The sequence below is a fragment of the Labrus mixtus genome, chromosome 14 (assembly GCF_963584025.1).
Source record: "Labrus mixtus chromosome 14, fLabMix1.1, whole genome shotgun sequence".
NCBI lineage: Eukaryota > Metazoa > Chordata > Actinopteri > Labriformes > Labridae > Labrus > Labrus mixtus.
In genome coordinates this window covers 18391559-18412845 of record NC_083625.1, presented here as the reverse complement: position 1 = coordinate 18412845, position 21287 = coordinate 18391559, and the positions used below count along the sequence as shown (strand labels likewise).

At 40.8% G+C, this 21287-nt stretch overlaps 1 protein-coding gene across 1 annotated transcript in view; it reads left to right on the top strand.

The window, feature by feature from the left end:
- Positions 1–3989: 3989 nt before the first annotated feature.
- The window catches only part of pcdh1a (protocadherin 1a), a 98259-nt gene continuing 80961 nt past the window's right edge, over positions 3990–21287 (top strand). Inside the window, exons 1-3 of the mRNA XM_061055622.1 lie at positions 3990–4584; positions 12911–13725; positions 14722–16908. Of these exons, the coding sequence (XP_060911605.1) occupies positions 12931–13725; positions 14722–16908 (2982 nt within the window). The 5' untranslated portion in view covers positions 3990–4584; positions 12911–12930. The remainder of the gene's footprint in view (positions 4585–12910; positions 13726–14721; positions 16909–21287) is intronic.

Below are 21287 nucleotides of genomic sequence, written 5' to 3'. Positions count from 1 at the left end.
TACTATGAAATGACTAGGCAAGGAATAAGGCAGTCATGAAAATACAGATGGTACAATTGTGCCATACTGTAATACAGAAATCTTAAAAATCATATGGACTTCTATTCTTCATGATCTTGTTCCAGTTACCCTGCCCTGCCAACAACCCAGTAATGGTTATAATTTTTAAATCCTTCAAATATTAAAAAATCCTGGCTGTCCTTTCAGTGATCTGTTTTAGTATTTCCATAGCAACATAGATCCTACAGCTATTGATCTCTTGGCTCGTTCTAGTTTATTGTATGAGTGCATTGTCACTCTTCTAAGTGACTTGTAAGACTTCTAAGTATCTTAGATAAATACCCAGAATGCATAACCTTTTTCTAAGAAGAGATATTCATTTAGTGTTATTTGGTTAAGTGTGTCCAGAGCCTCATCTCCCATAAATACATGTAGGCATTACATTCCCATAAGCAGCCAATAATGTGTGCATTTACTTTAAAACTAACTAAATAACTTCTGCAGTGAAGAAGTCTGTTTCATTAACAGCTGACACTGTGTTGCTGTACTTTGTTTCAGGGCTGAGAAGTTCAGTAATCACAAAGTTTCCTTTTCGCATCAGTGCTCCCTCTCTCCCCAGTATGACCCGTCTGTAACTGCTCCCTGCTCCACAAGTGCATGGGCTACAAATTCCAACAAAAACATCTTCTTCAACTCAGTGTCTGCCAAAGAAAGAGCAAAGACAGGGCACGGCAGGTAAAGGATGTTTCTCTCGCCAGCTCTGGGATGAAATATTAAAAACACTATTTTTAATATAGTGACATTTAAAGAGTAAATCCAAAGCAAATCACACACGGCAGAGAAATTCAGCTGGTCTGACACCGGGGCTTATATGTTGTTGCGCGTCTGGCCACGCCCCCATGATGTCAACGTGGGAGTCAAATGCGTCTCCTGGTGTGTAATCGCTGATGGGAATGTGTCTGGTGGTAGAGAAACATTTGTACCTATAGAGAGCAATGCTGCAGATTTTTGCCCACTTGTCATTCAGATTGAATTCACTCTTCAAAGTGTTCAAACTTTTCCTGCAGTTACCTTTTACCTGTTTTCTTCTACCTCATTTTTCTTCTTTTAGATGTTTTCCCCATTTGTGTTATGTATGTGTCTCTGCGTCAGTCTGATGTAGTGTCTGTGTCTCTTTCTTCCTTTGCATATACCTCCACTGAAACTGTGAGTGTTCCTCATAAAGGGGGGGGGGGGGGGGGGGGGGAGTAAAGGTGCTCCAGGTGTGGTATGTGATAAGAGAATAGATGTAAATGTATACAGATCACATTCACACGCTGTGCTCTTGTGTTGCCGCAATAGCAAACAAACCATGAGCTGAGAATTATAACGTCGTGTCTGCCTACAGAGTATTCAAGCGAGCTGAGCTTCAAAGATTCCAGCATCAATTGACATAAATGGAGATGGTTAAAAAAAAAAAAAAAAAAAAAAAACATTTTGAGGGAAAAAAACTTGCCAAACATTTAATTGATGCATGCTGAATGTGTTTCTACAAATCTGTTACTCATCAGCGTGTGAGGCTGTAATGTTCAAGGCTTTGGCCGCGGACAATGTTCTGGCCAGATTCGGCATGTTGGGCAGACTCTTTTGGGGGATTTGGGACAGTTTGAGGGCAATCTCTGCCTTTTGTTCCGATGCACCCATTGCACCTGCCTTGTCCTGGTTTTTACCTCTCTCATATTCAAATACGGCCACCAGGACAAGGTGAGTGGGAATCAAACAAAGCTGTGCTCTTTAATGAAGACATTAAATGAAGCAACATTTCATCCCTCACTCGTTTTTTATTACAGAAACAGACAATTCCTCTGTTAACTTCCAGTCTCTCTGCTGTTTGGTTATAAGAAGTCAGTCTTAGTCTTGTTAAATAATTTCACTTCATATTTTCATTCAAGTGATAACGGCAAAATAGAACACAGCTTAAAGTGATGGGTCAGAGTTTTACAAATTGAGGTTATATAAATGACATATCAATACACAGAGCAATATCTACAATAGATGGCGTTCAGCATTGCCTGCATGTTTGAAAAAGCCTTCAATATTAATGTTTAATATTCCCACCACCTCAGCTCGCCGTCAGACAGCCCTTTCCTTTGGGACTACATTTTATTTATGTTAGAACTTCTGTGTGCACCATAAAGGGCAATGTTTCTGATCAGCTAGCTGAGTATAAAAGTGCCAATGCCAACTCAAACTAATATCAAACATTTTCTTCCTCAAGTTTTCAAAGATGGCTTGTGTTTTTTTTCCCCTCTGTCTGCTCAAACAGAGTGTTCTGCTCACCTTATAGATGTCACAGTGTTCTGTTGAGTTATATTGGCCTCAGACAGCTGTAGCTAGATGCACCAATATTAATATCAAACCTGACACAACAATTGCAGGATTTTCCCCCCTGAATTTTCTGAAGTCTTCCTGAAGTATCCATTTAAGAGGAATACAGACATGAGGTTACGCCTTCTAAAAACCTCTAGCATGGGCTGCTGATGTGAAACAGTGCACTGCATGAGTAAGACAGTTAAACAGAATGTCTGAACTATCCCTAAAAGGAAATATTTAGTTGAGCAGATGCACTTCATGAATGTTAACTGACAAACTGTTTTAATTGCTTGGAGTCACATGAAGTTGTGTTCTTAATGAGGCATTAATATAAAATATGCTTATTGGACTCAGGTGGTTGGTCTTTACACCGTTTCCCATCTAAGATTTAGAATCGTATTGATATCCATATAAATGGAAACTTCTCCTCCAACGTGTTCCCTCTGCTGGCTCTCAACCTATGGGCCACCTGTGAAAATCCTTAAACGTTATTAGTATGGCTGCTGAAGAGCGGCATAGCGGTGCGTGGGCGGGAGCTCTAATATGATTGGCTCAGGGACGCTGTAAGCCTGAGTGGCAGCCCTTAATGGGAGCCCTGGAGAGGTAACCCAACAGCTGTGTGTTTGCAGCTAATGAGAGATGGGGGAGGAGTAAAGGATCACAGACTGGAAACACTCTGATAAACTCTCTCGCCTCAGAATGGCTGGGGAAGATAGCAAATCAAGTTTTCTCCGGAGGACATTGCTTTAGGCTTTTTTTTTTCTTTCTTTCCTTTGTGACAAACCTTGTGTTTGACTCGTTGCTCCTGGTCTATTGCTTGTGCTTAAGCAGTTATGATCACTGGCGTCGGTGTTTGGGAAGAAAGGAAGAGAATAAGTGTGGCGTGGGATGGATTCCACTCCCTGCTGAGCTGTGCTGATTTATAGCCCTGAGCAAAAGTGTTTTTTTTTATTTTTTTTTTTAATTACACTGCCGCAGTTTTAACTGATGATGTCAGACACAACTACTTTATTCCAATGTACACCAACAGCTAAATGTTTTTTTTCCCCCTTGTGCAATTGATAACCATTTTCTCCACTTGCAAGAAACCAACATTGTAATGTGCATTTCTCCTACATCAAGCAATGTTAACAGTCAATACTGCTAATTTCCTCAGCTGATGTAAAGGATTGTGTTATTTCCTTTTCTCTTATTATAACCGCCTGAGGGTGGCGCCAAATGAATAAATTGTGGCCAGCCTGCTTCCATTTTAGGCCATTCATTTTGCTACATGGAATGCATATCAACAAGTAAACTGTCAGTGAAGGCTACCTGTTACATCAGATGCAGACATCTTTTGCACAATTACCGCTTTTAAAATCAGCAGAAGCGCTGGTTATTTTGGATGAACAATAAAAGGGAGTGCAGGCACCCTGACACTTTTATTTAGCAAAGTGCAACCCCCCCCTCCCCATTCGCAGTGACCCACTTTGATGAGATCTCCTTAAACTGTAGGAATCACTCAATTTCCTGGTAGGCAACCCGGGTATAATGCGATGCTGAGTGTGAAGTTGCTGTGTGCTGTATGCGGTGGATGGGAGCCCCACCTCCTCCCACGCTCTGATGAGTAGAGAGGGAGAGAGGAGAGGAGAGGGGGAGCAACTAACCTATCCACAGTGTCTCACCACTTGCTCTCTGGAAATGCTTCAGATGGGCTCCTTGTTCTAGGACCGCTTAGCTTTCTCGTTTTACCTCACAAAAATGACATCTGTGTTGCAGTTTTCCAGACACCCAGTGCGTCCGTAGAGTCCGCTCTCGGCTATACTTATACCAAGGGGAAGCGCACGAGAAAACTTGGACCGAGGGGATGCGCCAACGAGTGCACATCTTGGCAGGGATCAGTTCTTGAGGATTGGAAATGGCTCAGAGGAGGCTTTCCCCGCGGATCGAGACTTTTCTGTCTTAAAATAATCAAACTCAAACCACTCATAACTTCATTTTTTTCCCCTCCTACGGACAAGACATCCGCGTCTCTTCTTCCAAGATTGCAGAACGACGGTGGACACGTTCGCCTGAAATTTGACACGGAAAGTTGCAAATGCTGTGAATGGATTTTTGTGGCTGCTGAAGTTAATTTTCATGTGGGCACTGTGGCGGAGGTTTGAGGGTTAGACACCTGCCTCTGGGATCACCGGTGGACACGTCAGCTGCGGACGGATTGGCTTGCGCGCATTAGAGAAGTCTCTGGATCAGGTAAATACAATCATTGCAAAAAAAAAAAATGACCGGGAAAGTTGTTGAAATTGCTCGATGTTGCTGGAGTGAATTTAATTTCTTTCGCAAACACTTCGGACTCGTCTAAAGTCGTGTCTAATAACGCAGACCGTCGTGCAAATCGGCTGTTTAAACAACAAGTTGTCTGCGGTGCACTTTCTAATCTGTAAGCCGATAAGGCAGCGGTTTGGTGTTAGGCTACAGGTTGATCAGACACGGGGGGTAACAGTGTTGATATGTCAGCCACTACAATGATCCTCTGCGTGATTAATAAGACGATGCGCTGCAATTAAAAGACATCCGAGCAGACTCGGGATCCAGCCTCCGCACTGTGAGTGATGGTATTCTGTCAAGAAGCCTACATATCATTGCGCTTCACATACAGCACCAGCGCATACGCTTCAATCTCATGTGTACTGTCGATCGGCTAATTGCGTTTTATTACACCATTATGATCCTATGAAGCAGAAAATGTGATCCATTTCTAGGCTATCATCACTCTCCTGCCTTTTCTTTTATACGAGCTGCAAACATCGTAATTGCCTCCATTAGTGGATCTTTATTCGAAGCTGTTTACTCACCAGTAACGGGTTTTTTTTGCGCAAATAATTCTGACGTACAGCCAGCCATGATCAGAACTAATCTGCAGGTTTTTTTTTTCCTATAGATAGATTTTCGTGCATATGATTGCAGAGAAGAGAGGCAAGAAGGGAGACAAATCTTTGAAAAGCGCATCCGCACGGGTAATCTCCTCTGCTCTCCAGTGTGAGTCTGGGGTGTTGTTTCTCGCCACTCCAGCGACCACCAGGCACATTTTGATAGTCTGCTCCACATAGTGATGTCGGTCCAAGTTCCCACACATACCGGAGGCTATGAGGTCGGCAAAGCAGAGCAGAACAGCACAGGCCTGTAACCCAGTTGTACCCATATCTGACAAAGTGGTAGACATCAAAGTGATGAATTTGGTGATCTGTGTGAAACAGTTATGGGAGATGGGAGTTTGACATAATATGTTTGTCTGGCTATTTATCTGTGTCTACATTTGTGTATAAAGTATTTATAAAGAGGGAGATAATGTCCATTTTTACAAAATGAGACAGTTTAAAATTGAAAACTTTCCACCCCCAACCCCCCCTCTGAAATATCAAAACTCTACAATAATAAGCAATAAGTCATGGAATGGAGTTGCTGTAGTGGGGCTAATTGTTAAGCATTAGGTGAACATACATAAAAAGAAGCAAACAGCCTTCCTGACATGACCGCCCAACAGGTAACTTTCAGGAAGGAGCCCCCCCAAAATAAAAAAGCAGCAATCTCCTCAGTAAGGAAATCTAACTAAACTCTGGTGTGGTCACACTCATAGACCAACAGGGTGAAATAGAGTATATGTCCTGTAGTATGTTCATATCTCACTTTGAACATCCTGGCAATGTGTGATGGCAGCCCCTTTGATCTTTGTTGCCTTGAATGGCTTTTTTTTGTGCGGCAGAAGTAACGTCCATCAGTGTTTTTTTTGTGTGTGTGCAGCAGCCTATACAAATAGCCAAATGAAACTCCCATGCCCTTTGCAAGTGTTTCCAACCAAAGGCCAGTGCTTTCTCATTACCAATGGCCAGGGTTCATGGTCACTAGAGAAACATTTTGAAGTAAATTCTGTGTGTGGATCAGCTGTAAGGAGTCCTAAGCTGTGACAGTCGCCGTCATAAATCATGCTGGTGGGAGGGTAATGGATTTTACCTGTTATACTAGCCAAAGGCGCACAGTCAGCCAATATATCAAATCACATCAGTTGAGAAAATCATTAAATCACCCGTTATCTTTCCTCACTCTGGCAAAGCAGCGCAGAGGACGTCTTACAGTAGAAATTCATGAGCTTGATTTGTAGCCAGTAACAGGTGGGGATCCAGGTCCTGCTTTCTCCTGGATAATAATCTTCTTCTCAGCTACTGCAAATAAATCAATTAGTATATTTGGATAAACAGGACATTATGTTAGAATCCATTACTTCAAAACCACCTATTTAAAAAAATCTGATACTCCAATGATTTGTTTTCCTAGACACAGCCCTGACCCTTTGACATACTAGTAATTCACAATTATGCCTCAGTTGATTCTATGCTTGAGTCATTTCTGCTGGACCTGGTGAGCAGCCAACTTAAAGAGCAAGTGTCACCCAGTCAGTCACCACGTTGACTCATGGGGTCTGTCTCTATGGTAACCAGGAAAAGGCTCACATGCTCAGGAGAGCAATTATAGTTCCTTAATTCTTTACATACCTTTTATTAATGTAAGATGACAACACTGGCATGTATGTGGCCAAATATCCTTCCATCTTTGTAACTGCCCCATGGGTGCCAAACATCTGACCCATCTTTTATTTGAAAAAAAAAAAAAAGAAATTCACACGATTTAGATATCTTCCACGACTGTAATCTTATATGTTTCAAATATATGTCCTACACAGAATGTCCTGTAAATCCTTCCCTTAACTTCTCTATTATCCACAATTTATTTTCCCTTTACAATCATCAACGCAGGAATTGACAAGACATCAAAACATGTTCAACTGGTCCAGACCACCAATTAGACACATTTGGATGGCAAATCTCAAGTAACCACACATCTTTCAATATCTACATTAATATGGAGTCTTATTGCCCTCCATAAAACTTACAATTGATTCGTTGATCTACATATATATATATTTTTACTTTCAATCGTATCAAATATTGACATTGACAAAGAGTCAAACTCTTTGAAGGAACCACAGGGACTGTGGTGCAAAAATGTTTCAGACGAAAATCTGTAAAAGAGTTTGAGGATAATTGTTCAGAAGTCAGAGAAAATGAATGATATTAATACAGATACATCAATGTTATCCACTGACCATCACCAAGCTAATGTCAAATGTTGAATAATAGTTTGCTGTAATGAAGTAGTGAATGGTTTGTTAACCAACCTTTTGAAGCTTGCCCCAATTTAGCTGTTACCTCATTTTCCTTTCAAACCAGAAGTTGCATAGTTGGATATTAGAGGCAAAATGCTTTGTTGTGGCCTCTATCTTGGTTGGCAGATTGCTTCAGAAGGGACACGCCCCCCTCTGAAGCAAACATTTGACTCCAAATGCAATATTTCAGAAAATGAAAAAATTCAGATCTAACAATAGAGACCTACAAACTCTAGAATACGATGTTAACTGAGGTGATGAATTAACTGAGAACTATTCTTCATTATCTGACCTGGTTTCATAAAAACTGATTAATTTTTGCTGCCCACTTGGTCTCCCTCTTTGGGTTATTATGAAAGAACGCTTGTTCAAGGCACGTCTGTAGTGGCTCCACTTTTTAAATCCAAGAGGTTATGTCCATGCCTTAAATGCAGTCAAGGATTTGCTTGGTGTTTCTACTAGTATGGTTCCACTTTTTCAGAGGTCAAAATCATGACTGGGTTCAGCTCGCCCCGGCCTCATTAAGACAGAAAACTGTACTCCTCTTGGGAATGAGACCAACTGTTAACACGTTGCCACAGTAGGGTCAGCGATTGAAGACGGGTAGAAGTTGAAATCTTCTGTTGAAGGTTGGAGCCAGCTGGGTGGTGCACCGTGTGCGGGCTCCAGGTGAGACTCAATCAGAGCTTGCAGCTTGACTGATGTTGAGCTGCCAGTGAAGTCTTTCACCTTCTCCTCAGTGAGGAGCAGAGCAGCAGCACTGGCACTGAGCCTTTGGGGAGAGGTGGAGGGATAGAGGATTGTAGGCGGTTGCTAGGAGGAATTCAGGATTTCACTGTCATTCAAAATGGTATTGGTGGAAAAGGAGTAGATCCATGAGGTGCGGGAGAGATCAGAAGGAAGGGGGAAGGGGGAAGAGGGCTGAAATGGGAAGAGACATCCTCTTATTTCTGCATCCACTGGTGAAATTAAGCTCTTGTTTCTTTTCCTTTTGAAGTGTTTGCAACTATTCCAGTGTTCTGATTGTGAATGCAGCAACGTTGCTTTTGTCCTCTTTTGCATATTTTTCTTCCAAAATGACAGAACAACTTCAGTTTGTGTTGAATTATTTAAAGCCTACATGGTTTAAACAAACAAATACTCTTTACTCTTTTTTTCACAGAGAATTTTGCATTTGTAGAGGAGAAAAGTGAGAAGGTGTTAGACAATTTTTGAGCCCTGAATGTCAATCATAACACTTCTACATTTCAGTGAAACTTCAACATAAGTGACAGCAGACTCTCAGGTGACACAGTGGGCGGGAGTGAGAATCACTTTGTTTCCGCTCTTAGAGCAGCTCTTATCTATGGAGGTCACTGTCAGGTGAAGGGGTATGCTTGGCTGTGCTCCTCCTGCAGGTTGGGATTCTGCAGAGTGATGGCCTTGTGCTGAGCATGAGTCATGAAACACTGACCCCTGGGTCTGTCCGTGTACTTTGACTTTGTTTTTTTCTCGAGCCATTTGGAAAGCCTTATCTGTGGTGTTCCTCAGGGTCTTTAAATCCATTTCAGAGTAATTTTTCACCGTCTCGTTTTTATTTATTTATTTCTTTTGCAATGTTAAACATCTTCACAGGAGATAAAGCAAATAACAAAACCATCCGGCAGTTTGAGAGTGCCTTTGAAATACCACCTCCATACTGTGGTGCAGGCTGCCTTCAGTATTTCTCAATGCTGGAACCATCTGGACCATTGAATGATCACAGTGTGAGGCTATGCACTGAATGCTGCTTCACTGGTAGAGTTAAAGTTCTTTCCTCAGTTAGTCAGCGGATGTCTTGATTGTATTTGGAAGGATATTTCTTAACAACATTTGTTGCTCTGGAGCGCCTCCATGAGTATCCGGCTCTGTGTGTGTGTTTCTGTGTGTGTGCAGGGCACTTTTTTTTGCAGAATTCAGTGCTTAAGGGAATTATAGTGTAAACCCTTCAGGCCAAGCAGAGCCCTAATATCTCTTTTTAAAGCACAGTGTAAACTGCATTCATACAACTAGTATTACAGTTGGGTCATCCAAACATCAGCCAATTCTAAGTCTTGCTGTGGTGTATAGACTCCCAAAAGTAGCTCATCTATTTTTTAGTGATGAAGGGTAATCGTTGCACAAATGCAAATAAATGGCCTGCAGTCATTCTCTTTGTTAAACACAACTGTGGTCCCACAGTTCATCTGTTTTCACTCGTTTAGTTCTGATAGCCAAAAGCAAGGTTTACACTTTCCTAGTCTCACACTTCCTGAAGATTTTAGTACTGTGATGTGGTCCAGTTCATTTAATAACTACAACAGCTAAATATTGGATATGATTGGCTGGCCAGCATTGTGTTATGACAGACACATTTTAACACACTTGAAGGACTAACTTCTTGTTCCTTCTCTTTGATTTAATGCTGAGTTATGTATCCCGATCTGCCTGAATCAGCTCGTAGTCTTGTGGGTCTATCACACCATCTGGGATGGCAGATGATAACCAACTTTCTCAGATAAAAAGTGCTGAGATGCAGTAAATGTCACTTGTAGTTGTGATCAGCAGTTCTAATGTGTCCATTCTGCTTGTCAGGTAATGCATTTTTGTGAGACTAGTCCAGTGGTGGAAAAAAAAAAAAAAAAAAACCCTATACAAGTTCCTCTTTGCCATCTCCTCCTACGAGTGCTGCAAGACAAGGAAAAATAGGATTCTCTCAAGCTTTTGATGAAATATTCGTGGGACAGCTGAGAAATGTGAGATAAAAAAAAACACAGAGGCATGGTGTCAATAGTATTCAGCGATTAAAGGATTCTTACTGACTGATGGCAAAACGCATATTTCACAAACAACATGAATTTTAATGTAAAAGTAAACAAAGGAGAAAAATAAAGCGCACCGATTCGCTGTGGCTGTCAGGCACGGTGCCATCTGGAAGACAGGCATGAGGCCAACTGGAAGACATTAAGTCATGAGTGTCATCAACCATAACAATCATGTCACTTTCAAAGCCCGCCTATTCATTCTAGAAGTGGCTGTAATAGCAGGGGGACAGTAACGGCTAAAGAAAACACCATGGAAATAATTATGGTTTCCATTTCTGAAAGCCCATTTTCGTAAAGTTCCCTCTGCAAACTTCAAGTTAACAGTAAACAGTTTAGAGTAGAAGACATAACATAGTGCAACTATCAGGCACATTTTTTCGCAACCTAAAAGGTGTCACTTTGAATATGATTGCATTAACACAACAACATTGCCATTTTTAAAAAATCTATTTGAGTAATGATACATGTAAATATTTCTATTCAACAATGTTTTCATAAGCATTATTTTACGCAAACAAGGACAGCAATTTGATACATTTACTATTTGATTGAGAATGACCTTTTACGTTATAATTACATCGCAAATAACAGTGTTCAGTTTCAGATGTGTTAAATGTGTTCCGGAGTGCAGCAGCTGATTATGTTTTTACTCCCCCTGCACACATGAACACACAGAGAGCCCGCTCGCTGTTCACGCCACATTGACTAAAGTCTCCCCCTGCAAATGTAAAAAAAGGACACATCGATAACGGAGCAATTAGTGCATCAATAACCTGCACTTCCAATTTTAATGTATTCAAAAGGAATTGGATTTCTCATCGGATTTCTGCATATTTGTGTTGTGTTGTCTAGCTTAATACACATTTTCTTTGCTCCTCTCTTGGAACATTGTTTTATGGAAGGAGATGCAGAATCGACTGATTGAGTTTAGAGTAACACTGTTTGCTTATACTTGTATATATTTCTATCTTTCTCACAGTCACAACCAAACAAACTGAGATTGCAATGATCCGCTTTTATTTTCTCTGATCCCTTGCCAATACTAGACCTTGTAGTTGTGGTATTTTTTTTCCCACTTTCAATACTTCTCTTTGTACGACAACACATTGCTTCCCCTACATGAGTTTTGAATTGGAAAATAAATGTTCCTTAAAAGCCTGTGTGAATGCAACATGGTTCAGGAAAGTAAAGAAAGTTGCAATTTTCCCATTTTTGTTAGGACATGATTTGTCTTGTTGACTTTGGCTAACAACTTATCTGTTTAAAAAAAGTAAGTTCCAGGGCCAAAAGCTATCAGTATATTGGATCGGTGCATCACCAACACCTACTTAGCATAAAAGGCTCCGTACACAACAGTCATTGAAAGCACTCATTGGAATTAGCACTGGATGATTAGTTTGGAGACACAGACAAAACGGGTAAAATGTTGCAATCACTAAGTTTTTCTAGAGTGCTGGACCTTGATACTTAACCTCAATGTCTGCTCCAATTTCAATTACCAACATAATTCAACACAGACCTACTCAAAGGAAATAATTATAGTATAAAACCATTGTAGCATGAAAAAACTCTGGATTCTTTTGCTAGAGGGAATGCAGATCAAAGAAGACACTAAAATAATGGGTCATAATTACAGAGTTGAAAGGTTCAAAATCAAACATAATGATTACAGTGTTTGAGCTAGCCAGTAGCAATGGAGCTTGAATAGATTTTTTATTTTTTTTGCATTGTGCATTGTTGCAAGCTGCACATGACGATAATTGGCTTGTTGCATAATCTGCATGAGGTAGAATGGCCCCAATAACCTCAATGACCCTTTTTATGTAAGCCTTGTGTTGTATGAGGCCTCTCTGGTAATGACTTCGTCAATTTTATACGCATTTGATTGTTTCTAATGTATTCTTAAGGTGTGTTTGATACCTTGGTGTTACGTTTAAGCTACATTGCTGCTCAATGTCTCTTAGTGTAATTCTGAAATAATGAGTCTCTTAGGCTGTGTTGTATCTAAATTTGTATAACATTTTAATGTGATTACGCAGCTAAAAAACTCAGCAATGGCTCTCAAGTCTGTTTTGTATGTAAGCTTACAAGAAGTAATTTCATGTTCCTATTTAAATTTATACATGGAATTTAGGAGGCTGAGATATTCATTAAATCTATGAAACCATGTTTCGATGTAGTTATGGTTTAAAAAACTGAACCTTTGCCTGTTTTGTTGTGTTTTTCTTAATATCATATTTCTTCTAAGCCTGCTGTATGTTTTTGTACAACTTATTGGTAATAATGATTCATTTTCACATATATAGAGTTTTAATAGAACAATACAATATGTTTTTCCCCCTCCTGACTAAGTGAATCACCATGGTTGTTGTTACCAAGTAATTGTTGATGTTTGTTCTATGAGTTCCCTTTATAGTAACACTTATGTAATTTGTGGCTATTTTGGTACAGCCACTGATTATTTTACATTTTACATGTATTTTCTCAGTAATTCCAAGGCAAAGCTTTCTGACACAAATACTTCTGTCATTCGCAGGCAGATCTTCTGATGACCCAATGGAACTGAATTTACAACAAGTGCTGTTTTGGATCCTGGTGCTGCACTGTGGTTCTGCTGAAGGCGGCATCCTGTACCGGGTCCAGGAGGAGCAGCCTCCAAACACCCTCATTGGTAGCCTGGCAGCAGACCAGGGCCTCCCAGATTCTGGTCATCTATACAAGCTGGAGGTGGGTGCCCCTTACCTTCGCGTCGATGGAAAGACTGGAGACATCTTCACCACTGAAATCCCCATAGACAGAGAGACACTGAGGGACTGTCGAACCCTGGCAAAGGGTAGGCCCTGCTACCTGGAATTTGAGGTATCCGTGACAGATCTGATACAAAACCAGAGCCCACGACTCATTGAAGGACGCATCGAGGTCCAAGACATCAATGACAACACGCCGCAGTTTCCCTCTTCTGTGCTCACCATCTCTGTCCCTGAAAACACGATCATGGGGGCACTGTTCTCCATACCTCTTGCTACAGACAGAGACTCAGACAGGAATGGTGTGGCAGATTATGCTCTGACTGCGGGACCAGATGCTGCAACTCTATTTGGCTTACAGGTGGCTGACGACAGGGGGGGAAAGCTCCCGCAGCTCATCGTCCTGGGCAACCTAGATCGTGAATTAAAGGATTCCTATGATCTCACCATCAAGGCAGTAGACGGAGGAAACCCTCAGCGCTACAGCAGTGCTTTGCTGAGGGTGGTTGTCACTGATGCCAATGACAACTCCCCCAAGTTCGAAAAGTCAACGTATGAGGCAGAAGTGTCTGAAAACAGTCCAGTGGGGCACTCTGTGTTGCAGGTAAGATTGTTTTGCAGTGTTCTTGCGTTTAAGAGTTATTTATGTATTCAATTGCCTTTTTAAGTGAAGCGTTTAGCTGCAATCAAGTGCTATACTGTCTTGAATATTATATCCAGCATTGAGTAAACACCGCTCAGTTGATTTATCAAGATGTTTTGGCAAAATTACTCTCTGCGTCATGTTTGTGCAGTTTTTTTTATTCCTCAAATATAATGCAATCCTGAGTTGGTTTCGCAAGATGTTTTTTTGCAAGATACACTGCGTCTTGTTTGTGCTGTTTTAATTCCTCACACAGTCTTCTGAGCAAGTGCAAACCAATGATACATATTTTTATTCTGGTGTTGAGCTTTAAAATATTTACAAACTCTTATTACTGTGAATGTTCAAAGCGTTACCTGCAAGCCAAGGCCACATTCATTTCTTGTTATCTAATATCTCTTCATGATGCTGAAGTTTCTAAAATGAGTTTTATTTTGATATGTTTTTTCACCATCTTACTCTAATGTGCAATTTTAAGTAATGCTTAAAGTATTAGAGCATCAGTGTGCTTGTATGGATAATTAAGCTTCTTATTGCTGTTGTTATGCTGTTATATGTGTACTAATAGAGTAAGAGATACACAATGAAGGAGTGTAGGAGTAAGATACTTTGAGAAGGATTTTCTCAACATACTGTTCGGAAATTACACTTACTGTCATGGGAGACATAATTAACCGTATGTTAACCCTTTTCTGTAGCCATGTTTCTGGACTAAATGGTTAAAAAGGGAAATAATAAGGCCTGTGATGAAACCATCAAAAGCAAAGAGGAAGGGCAATAATAAAAAAAAGCTTTTCCCTTGCTGTGCTTTGAAGTGTCCACACGTTTGTTGATTCATTTTTTTATTCATTGTTCAATGGTTATGAGAGAAATTCTGGCCTGCTCTGGTCTTTTAGTTCTAACCAAAAATTGTCTAGTAAATTATGCCTTTAACCACAGATTTCCTTTTAATTTTAGGTCAAAGCCAATGATTCTGACATGGGCCCGAATGGAGAAATTGAATACACCCTTCACCAAGCAGTAGACCCAGTACCAAAACTGTTACGGATTGATCGCTCAACTGGCATTATATATGTCAAAGGACCACTGGACAGGGAAGAAATCAACAGCTTGTCCTTCTATGTGGTGGCGAGGGATAAGGGTCCTCAACCTAAAAGCTCTAAGACTTTTGTAACTATTGAGGTGACTGACCAAAATGACAATGCGCCAGCTGTAGAGATTCGTGGGATTGGCCTTGTGACACACAGTGAAGGAGTGGCCAACATCTCAGAGGACATGCCCGTGGGAACAGCTGTTGCTTTGGTGCAAGTGTCCGACAAGGATGAGGGAGAGAACGCTGTGGTCACTTGTGTAGTGGCGGGAGATGTGCCCTTCCAGCTCCGTCCTGCCAGCGACTCATCCAGTGACAACAAGAGGAAGTATTTCCTGCAGACCACCACTCCTCTCGACTATGAAAGGGTTAGAGATTACCGAGTAGAGATTGTGGCTGTAGATTCTGGAAATCCAGCACTATCTAGTACAAATTCTTTGAAGGTGCAGGTGACTGATGTGAACGATAACTCTCCAGTGTTCTCCCCGACATTGTTTGAGGTAGATTTTGCTGAAGAAAACCAACCAGGCGAAAAGGTCTTGGATGTTATAGCTTCAGATGCTGACAGTGGCACCAATGCAGAACTCCTGTATAACATTGTGGCAGACTCATCAATCAAAGGTCTGTTTGAAATTGACCCGAATACCGGGGAAGTAAGGGCCAGAAGCCCCCTTGACCGAGAGCATAAAGAACGCTATGAGTTCCGTGTCACGGCAGCAGATAAAGGGTCACCAGTTCATAAAGGAACCGCAACTGTTGTTATTAAAGTCCTTGACCGGAATGACAACGACCCAAAGTTCATGCTTAGTGGCTATAGCTTTTCAGTGTTGGAAAACATGCCTCCCCTCAGTCCAGTCGGCATGGTGACAGTTCTGGATGTGGACAAAGGTGAGAATGCTTATGTTCATCTGGCTGTTGAGCCTGATGGAGGGAAGTTTGTCGTTCAAAATGGCACAGGCACCATACTCTCAAGCATCTCATTTGACAGGGAGAAAGAAAGCAGCTACACGTTCCGTCTAAAGGCAGTGGATAGAGGGGAACCACCAAGGTCTTCATATGTTGGCGTCACTATCAATGTACTGGATGAGAATGACAATGACCCTGTGGTCACCAAGCCCTCCAATTCCTCCTACAGGCGCCTGTCACCTCTAGCTTCCCCTGACAGCCATGTTGAGATTGTGGAAGCTGAAGACCTGGATAGTGGGCCTAATGCAGAGCTAGTCTTCAGTATTGCTGGTGGGAATCCTTACCAATTATTCCGCATCTCACCATCTAGCGGGGAGATCACTCTAGCAAAAGAGATGACCCGAAAACACGGTGGGCTACATCGCTTGGTGGTGAGAGTTAGTGACAGGGGGAAGCCTGCACGTCATGCCACTGCCCTGGTCCACATCTACGTCAATGAAACCATTTCAAATGTCAGCTTGGTGGAAGCTCTAGTTGGACACAGTCTTTACACTCCACTGGACAGGGACATTGCTGGTGATCCTGACAATGGATTTGCTGCACAGCGTAGCAACATTTTGTTTGGAAGCCTTGCCGGTGTGGCGGGTGTTGTCATGTTGATCTTGGTGGTGGTATTTATTCGACACCGCATCCAGAGGGAAACAAAGAGTGGTTATCAGGCTGGCAAGAAGGAAACAAAGGACTTATATGCACCCAAACAGGCTCCAAAGAATGCCAAAGGCAAACGAGGAAGGAAAGGGAAACCCCAAAAGTCCCCAAAACCACTTGGGGAAGAGGAGGAAGTCAGTCTTCAAAAGAGCCTCAAGTTCAATCTTGATGGAGTCAACGATAGCCCCAGGATACATCTGCCCTTAACATATTCGCCAGGAAGTCCTGATATAGGCAGGCACTACCGCTCCAACTCCCCCTTACCTTCCATCCAGCTACAGGCCCAATCTCCCTCAGCCTCACAGAAACATCAGGCTGTTCAGGACCTTCCTGCTGCCAACACCTTTGTAGGAACAGGGGGAGATGACAATTCTACCGGCTCAGACCAGTACTCAGATTACAGCTACAAGACCAGCCAACCCAAGTACAACAACAAACAGGTAATGACACGTCTCTTCAATTGTTTTTTTTATGTCCAGAGGGTTTTTTTGAGTGGGTGGTTGGTGTGTCGCATTGTTTGAGAGTATTGAAGAGAGAACAAGGTTTGGTCATAGGTTTTATTTTATTTCTGATAAACACCTTTCAAACTCTGTATTGAATTCAAAAGTGTTGTTAGGCTGGTTTTGTCAGCTTACAACATTGCCATGACAAAATAATTAAAGGGATTCTTAGATAAAACATGAGATTGGTTTATTTCACTTTTTTATTTATCGTTAAATGTTACTCTACTTAATTTGAAATGTAAAGTGTCTTTGGTTACATAGACAACATAAATATGCTATGGGAATAATTTGTCAGGATGTTTAGTTAAGGATTTTTTTCACTTGGCTCCAGTTAAGTGTAGAATATCTTATCACAATTATCTTTTTAAATATTCACTGCTGTCTGAGTGTTTGTTTGGCTCCCGTGCTACTTCTCTGAAGGTGAAATTGGTTATACAAAAGCAAGTTGCTTCAGAAAAGATTAACTTGAAGTACGTGTTTAAGTGTGCACTTCTAAAAAAACTTAGATGGCACTTCATATTTGTTTTTGTATCATCAGGCTGGCAGAGGAGTTGAGCAGGGAAAGTCCATTTCTCAGCGACTCACTTCTGCTCCTCTGCCTGACCTCTAGTGCACTGATCTCTGCAGGTCACTTGCTCTTATCTCCCTGCTCCTTATGCTCTTATCTCCTCTTATCTGTACAACATTTGGCAAGGCTTGAATCGCAATGGAAACAGAAATATTAATAGACTCAGAGGGGATTACATACAGGGAAAAAATTGTAGAGTCTGGGGATAGAAAGCTTGTGTGTCTCTAGGTTTCTGTGTCATCTGCGAGTGTGTCTTGGACTAGAAAAGTGTGGATGTGTATTTGTGTGGGTGTGTCCCGTTGGGGATCAGGCAGACTACTACGTATTATCCTTAACCAGTATGGCATTTCACAAATCCATATATTGCTATCCTATCAGTTCATTTGGAGTTAGTTATGGATGATTGAATGCATCTTATTTTTTCACATCACTACTTTACTGAGTTTTATTCAATATAAGGAACAAAAAGACATGTTTATATCTTGGGGCTATAAACTATCATTTTACTTCAAAGAGATACCATATCTAAAGACAGCCGACATCAGGGGCAATCCTTCCTCAACAAAGCAGTGCATCAGTGATTGGCAACTTAACATGTCTGTTAGGTCTTGCTACCTCTGATTTTACTGAGTGATATACAATGTATTTGTGAATCAAACACACACAAGCTTTAACAATGCAGTACAGACTCTACTACCGAGGTATATAAACACAGCCATACTTTTTTATTAGGAATATTTGACATTCATGCATGCAATTTATTTCATCTGAGATGAGCTGACATCGGCTTTAAAACTGATTCCATATATCAGATCCCATTTGTGTGTCATACATACAAAACAGTTTGACATTCTCCAAGGCTCTGCAGATGAAGTTTGCCACATATATATATATATATATATTTATTTATTTTTACAGCAAAAATAGAAACAGAAAAAAATGCCACCGCCTTCTGAACATGTGTAGGTGACACATTTGTGTGGAGATATCATCAGAGCCAGTATCACAGTTGGCTGGTTGGTAGTTTCAGCAGATGCAAGCTGACAGCTTAGGTGATCACAAGCCTTTTTTGGGAGGAGTCACGTTAGAGAACAGTTGCCACTGTCTCCTTGATGGACAACATAAGGGACCAAAATGACTGCAAGCCACGGGGTGTGTCTTGGTATTTGTGTGTAGTGCCAATCTCTGGGTCCGGGTGTAGATTTGCTGCTGAGTAAAAAGAGTGTTAATTGTAACTGCGGCACAGATGTAAGCTCTCAGCTCTTGACAGTGTTTGCGGTAACTCGATATGATAACATAAATGTGTATGAGACATGACTCAAGTGATTGACAGACTGTGCAAAAACATGGACAGATGTTGAAACTCAAATGACATACCTCAGCAGATGTTGTCTCATGTATGGCATACCCTCTCACATCAGGAAGAACAGATTGACCAAAATATATAATTAAACCAACTGCCAAGTGATGTGACAGATGTAGAGTGGTGCCCTTGCTTTAATTAACTCTGCTACACCCGACAATGGCTTTTTATTGACTACTTGGTCAGGTGTCAAGGTTTGTACTTAACTTCTTAATATTATGTCTAAAAGTTACGGCTTGCGTGTTAACAGAATATGAGCACAGAATGTAATAATGCCTTTCAGTGCAGCTTGTTTGTTGGAGGATTGTACCACAAACAGTTTAGCTCTGTATCTATATGCAGCAGTATCCTTCTTTTTCTCCAAGTCCCTCCGGGTTTAATTAAAAGTCTTTTTTATAATGAACAGCCTTCTTTTGTAGGGTGAGTCAATGTTCAACAAAGTAAAACATTCTGATCTGGCAGCTGAAAAAAATACGTCTTGGGTGTAATGTGTGGGTCGTGCACTTAACAAGCACAAGATTGACTTTTAGACATTGATACTGAGTGCATGTTAATAACACAAGAGTCTTTTTTTCACCCAGTCTCAACTTCTTTAAAACCTTTGTAAGGTTTATCCTGAAGTAGGTTAAGATCAGGGTAAGTGTTTGGGTTAGGCAAGTATCATTTAGGACTCCTCAGAGACCACAAGGTTCACATGACATCTATTGACAATTGTAAGCATAAGGGGTTGATTTGGAGGTGGAAGGGCAGCGATTTGCACTACATGAATATACAATTTCACCACAGCTTTACGCTTTCTAACAAAAGAGACAACCATTAAACACACAGTATTTTATGTATGTATCTCTGCTGGTAAATACTCTAGATGTATACAACCTTTTTGTATACCTTTTTTTGCTGCACCTTCTTCTTAGTAACTGTATATTTCACCCATTTATGGATTGGTCCATTAAATCATACTTGATTTATTCATCATTTGATATTATTTTTATATTTTAGAAACATCAATAAATGCTTGCCTTGAGAAATCCTGAGGCTGAATAGGGAAATGTAGAGATAGAGTATACTCACATATTGCTTGTTGAGGGTGCCAAAACCCAGACAGGTGTTTCAAATGTCCTAATTTGATCAAAGCATTATCAGAGTACGAGCCAGCTATACGCTAAGAGCAATATTTGTGTTGTTTCCTACTCCAGAATCTTGTACTGCTACCAATTCAGGACCATTTTGATCTTCTCCCAAGAGAATATTCCAGGGCTCTAATTGATTTAGATTAACCCACTTTGGCTCAGAATTCCTGAAATGCCGTTTTCAGGATTTAACATACTGCAACAGACACACTGCCTCTAAACGCAGTTGAAGGCAGTTGGGCAAAAAATACCCATTCCCTCCAAGAAAACTCAAAATAAATCTTTATTTTTTTCGTAAAAGCTTCACCAAAAAATGATAGTAAAAGACTTAGACATCCAAAACTCTGAACCACAGTTGTAACCAATGGTTGTCATGTACGGTATGTGTCCAAAACTGATGAAATTCAGAACCATGGACAGTGCTTTTTTCTTGCCATCTGCTCCAGAGGCTTTGTGCAGATTGAATCATAGCAAAATAAGAGGCGAGGAAGAAACTAGTCCAGTGTTAGGTTGATATAGACATGTCCTCCATGGTCATACCAAACACTATTTATACGTTTTAAATTTAAAATAAAAGCATGTTGGCTCAGGTTATACTGTTACTCTCAGTGGGAAAAGCCCATCCATGTGTAGAAAATAAAAAAAAAGAGGGAATCAACTGGAATATATCTGAAGAAAGAAGTGCAAATGTACCACCAAAGATGCCCAACATGTAACTACACAACTTTAAACAAACAGGATGTTGTCTGTGCGTGACAGGGTGCTTCAGCTTCCCTGTGCCGAACAGAGGTCCTCGCAATTGCTGCTCGCACCTGTTTGGGTAATATTTTAATTAAAGAGGGGACTTTGGGATTTTTCCTCGGGGTCTTGGCATATTTCACCTCTCTCAGGTGCATGTCACAGTTTAGTTACGGAGCTTTGGCAGGCATTTACCTACAGGAAAGAATGCATATTTTACGAGAAATAGTAATTGAAATGTCAATATTGCTACTCTGTTAATGCATCATTTGCAAAATACCATTTGCAATTTAGATGATTCAAGAGGGAATAGAAAATGATAATTGTCCATGAGTTATGATTTTGATTCTAACACTATCCTAATGGCCTTTTAATATATTCAAATTAATGTTACATTGGTACACACTCATGCAACCCTTTTCTCATTTATGTCATGTACTTATGAAGTTGAGAATTGTAATAGAAAGGCATGTATGAACCTGTAAGTCATTTATTCATATATAGATTCACATGGTGT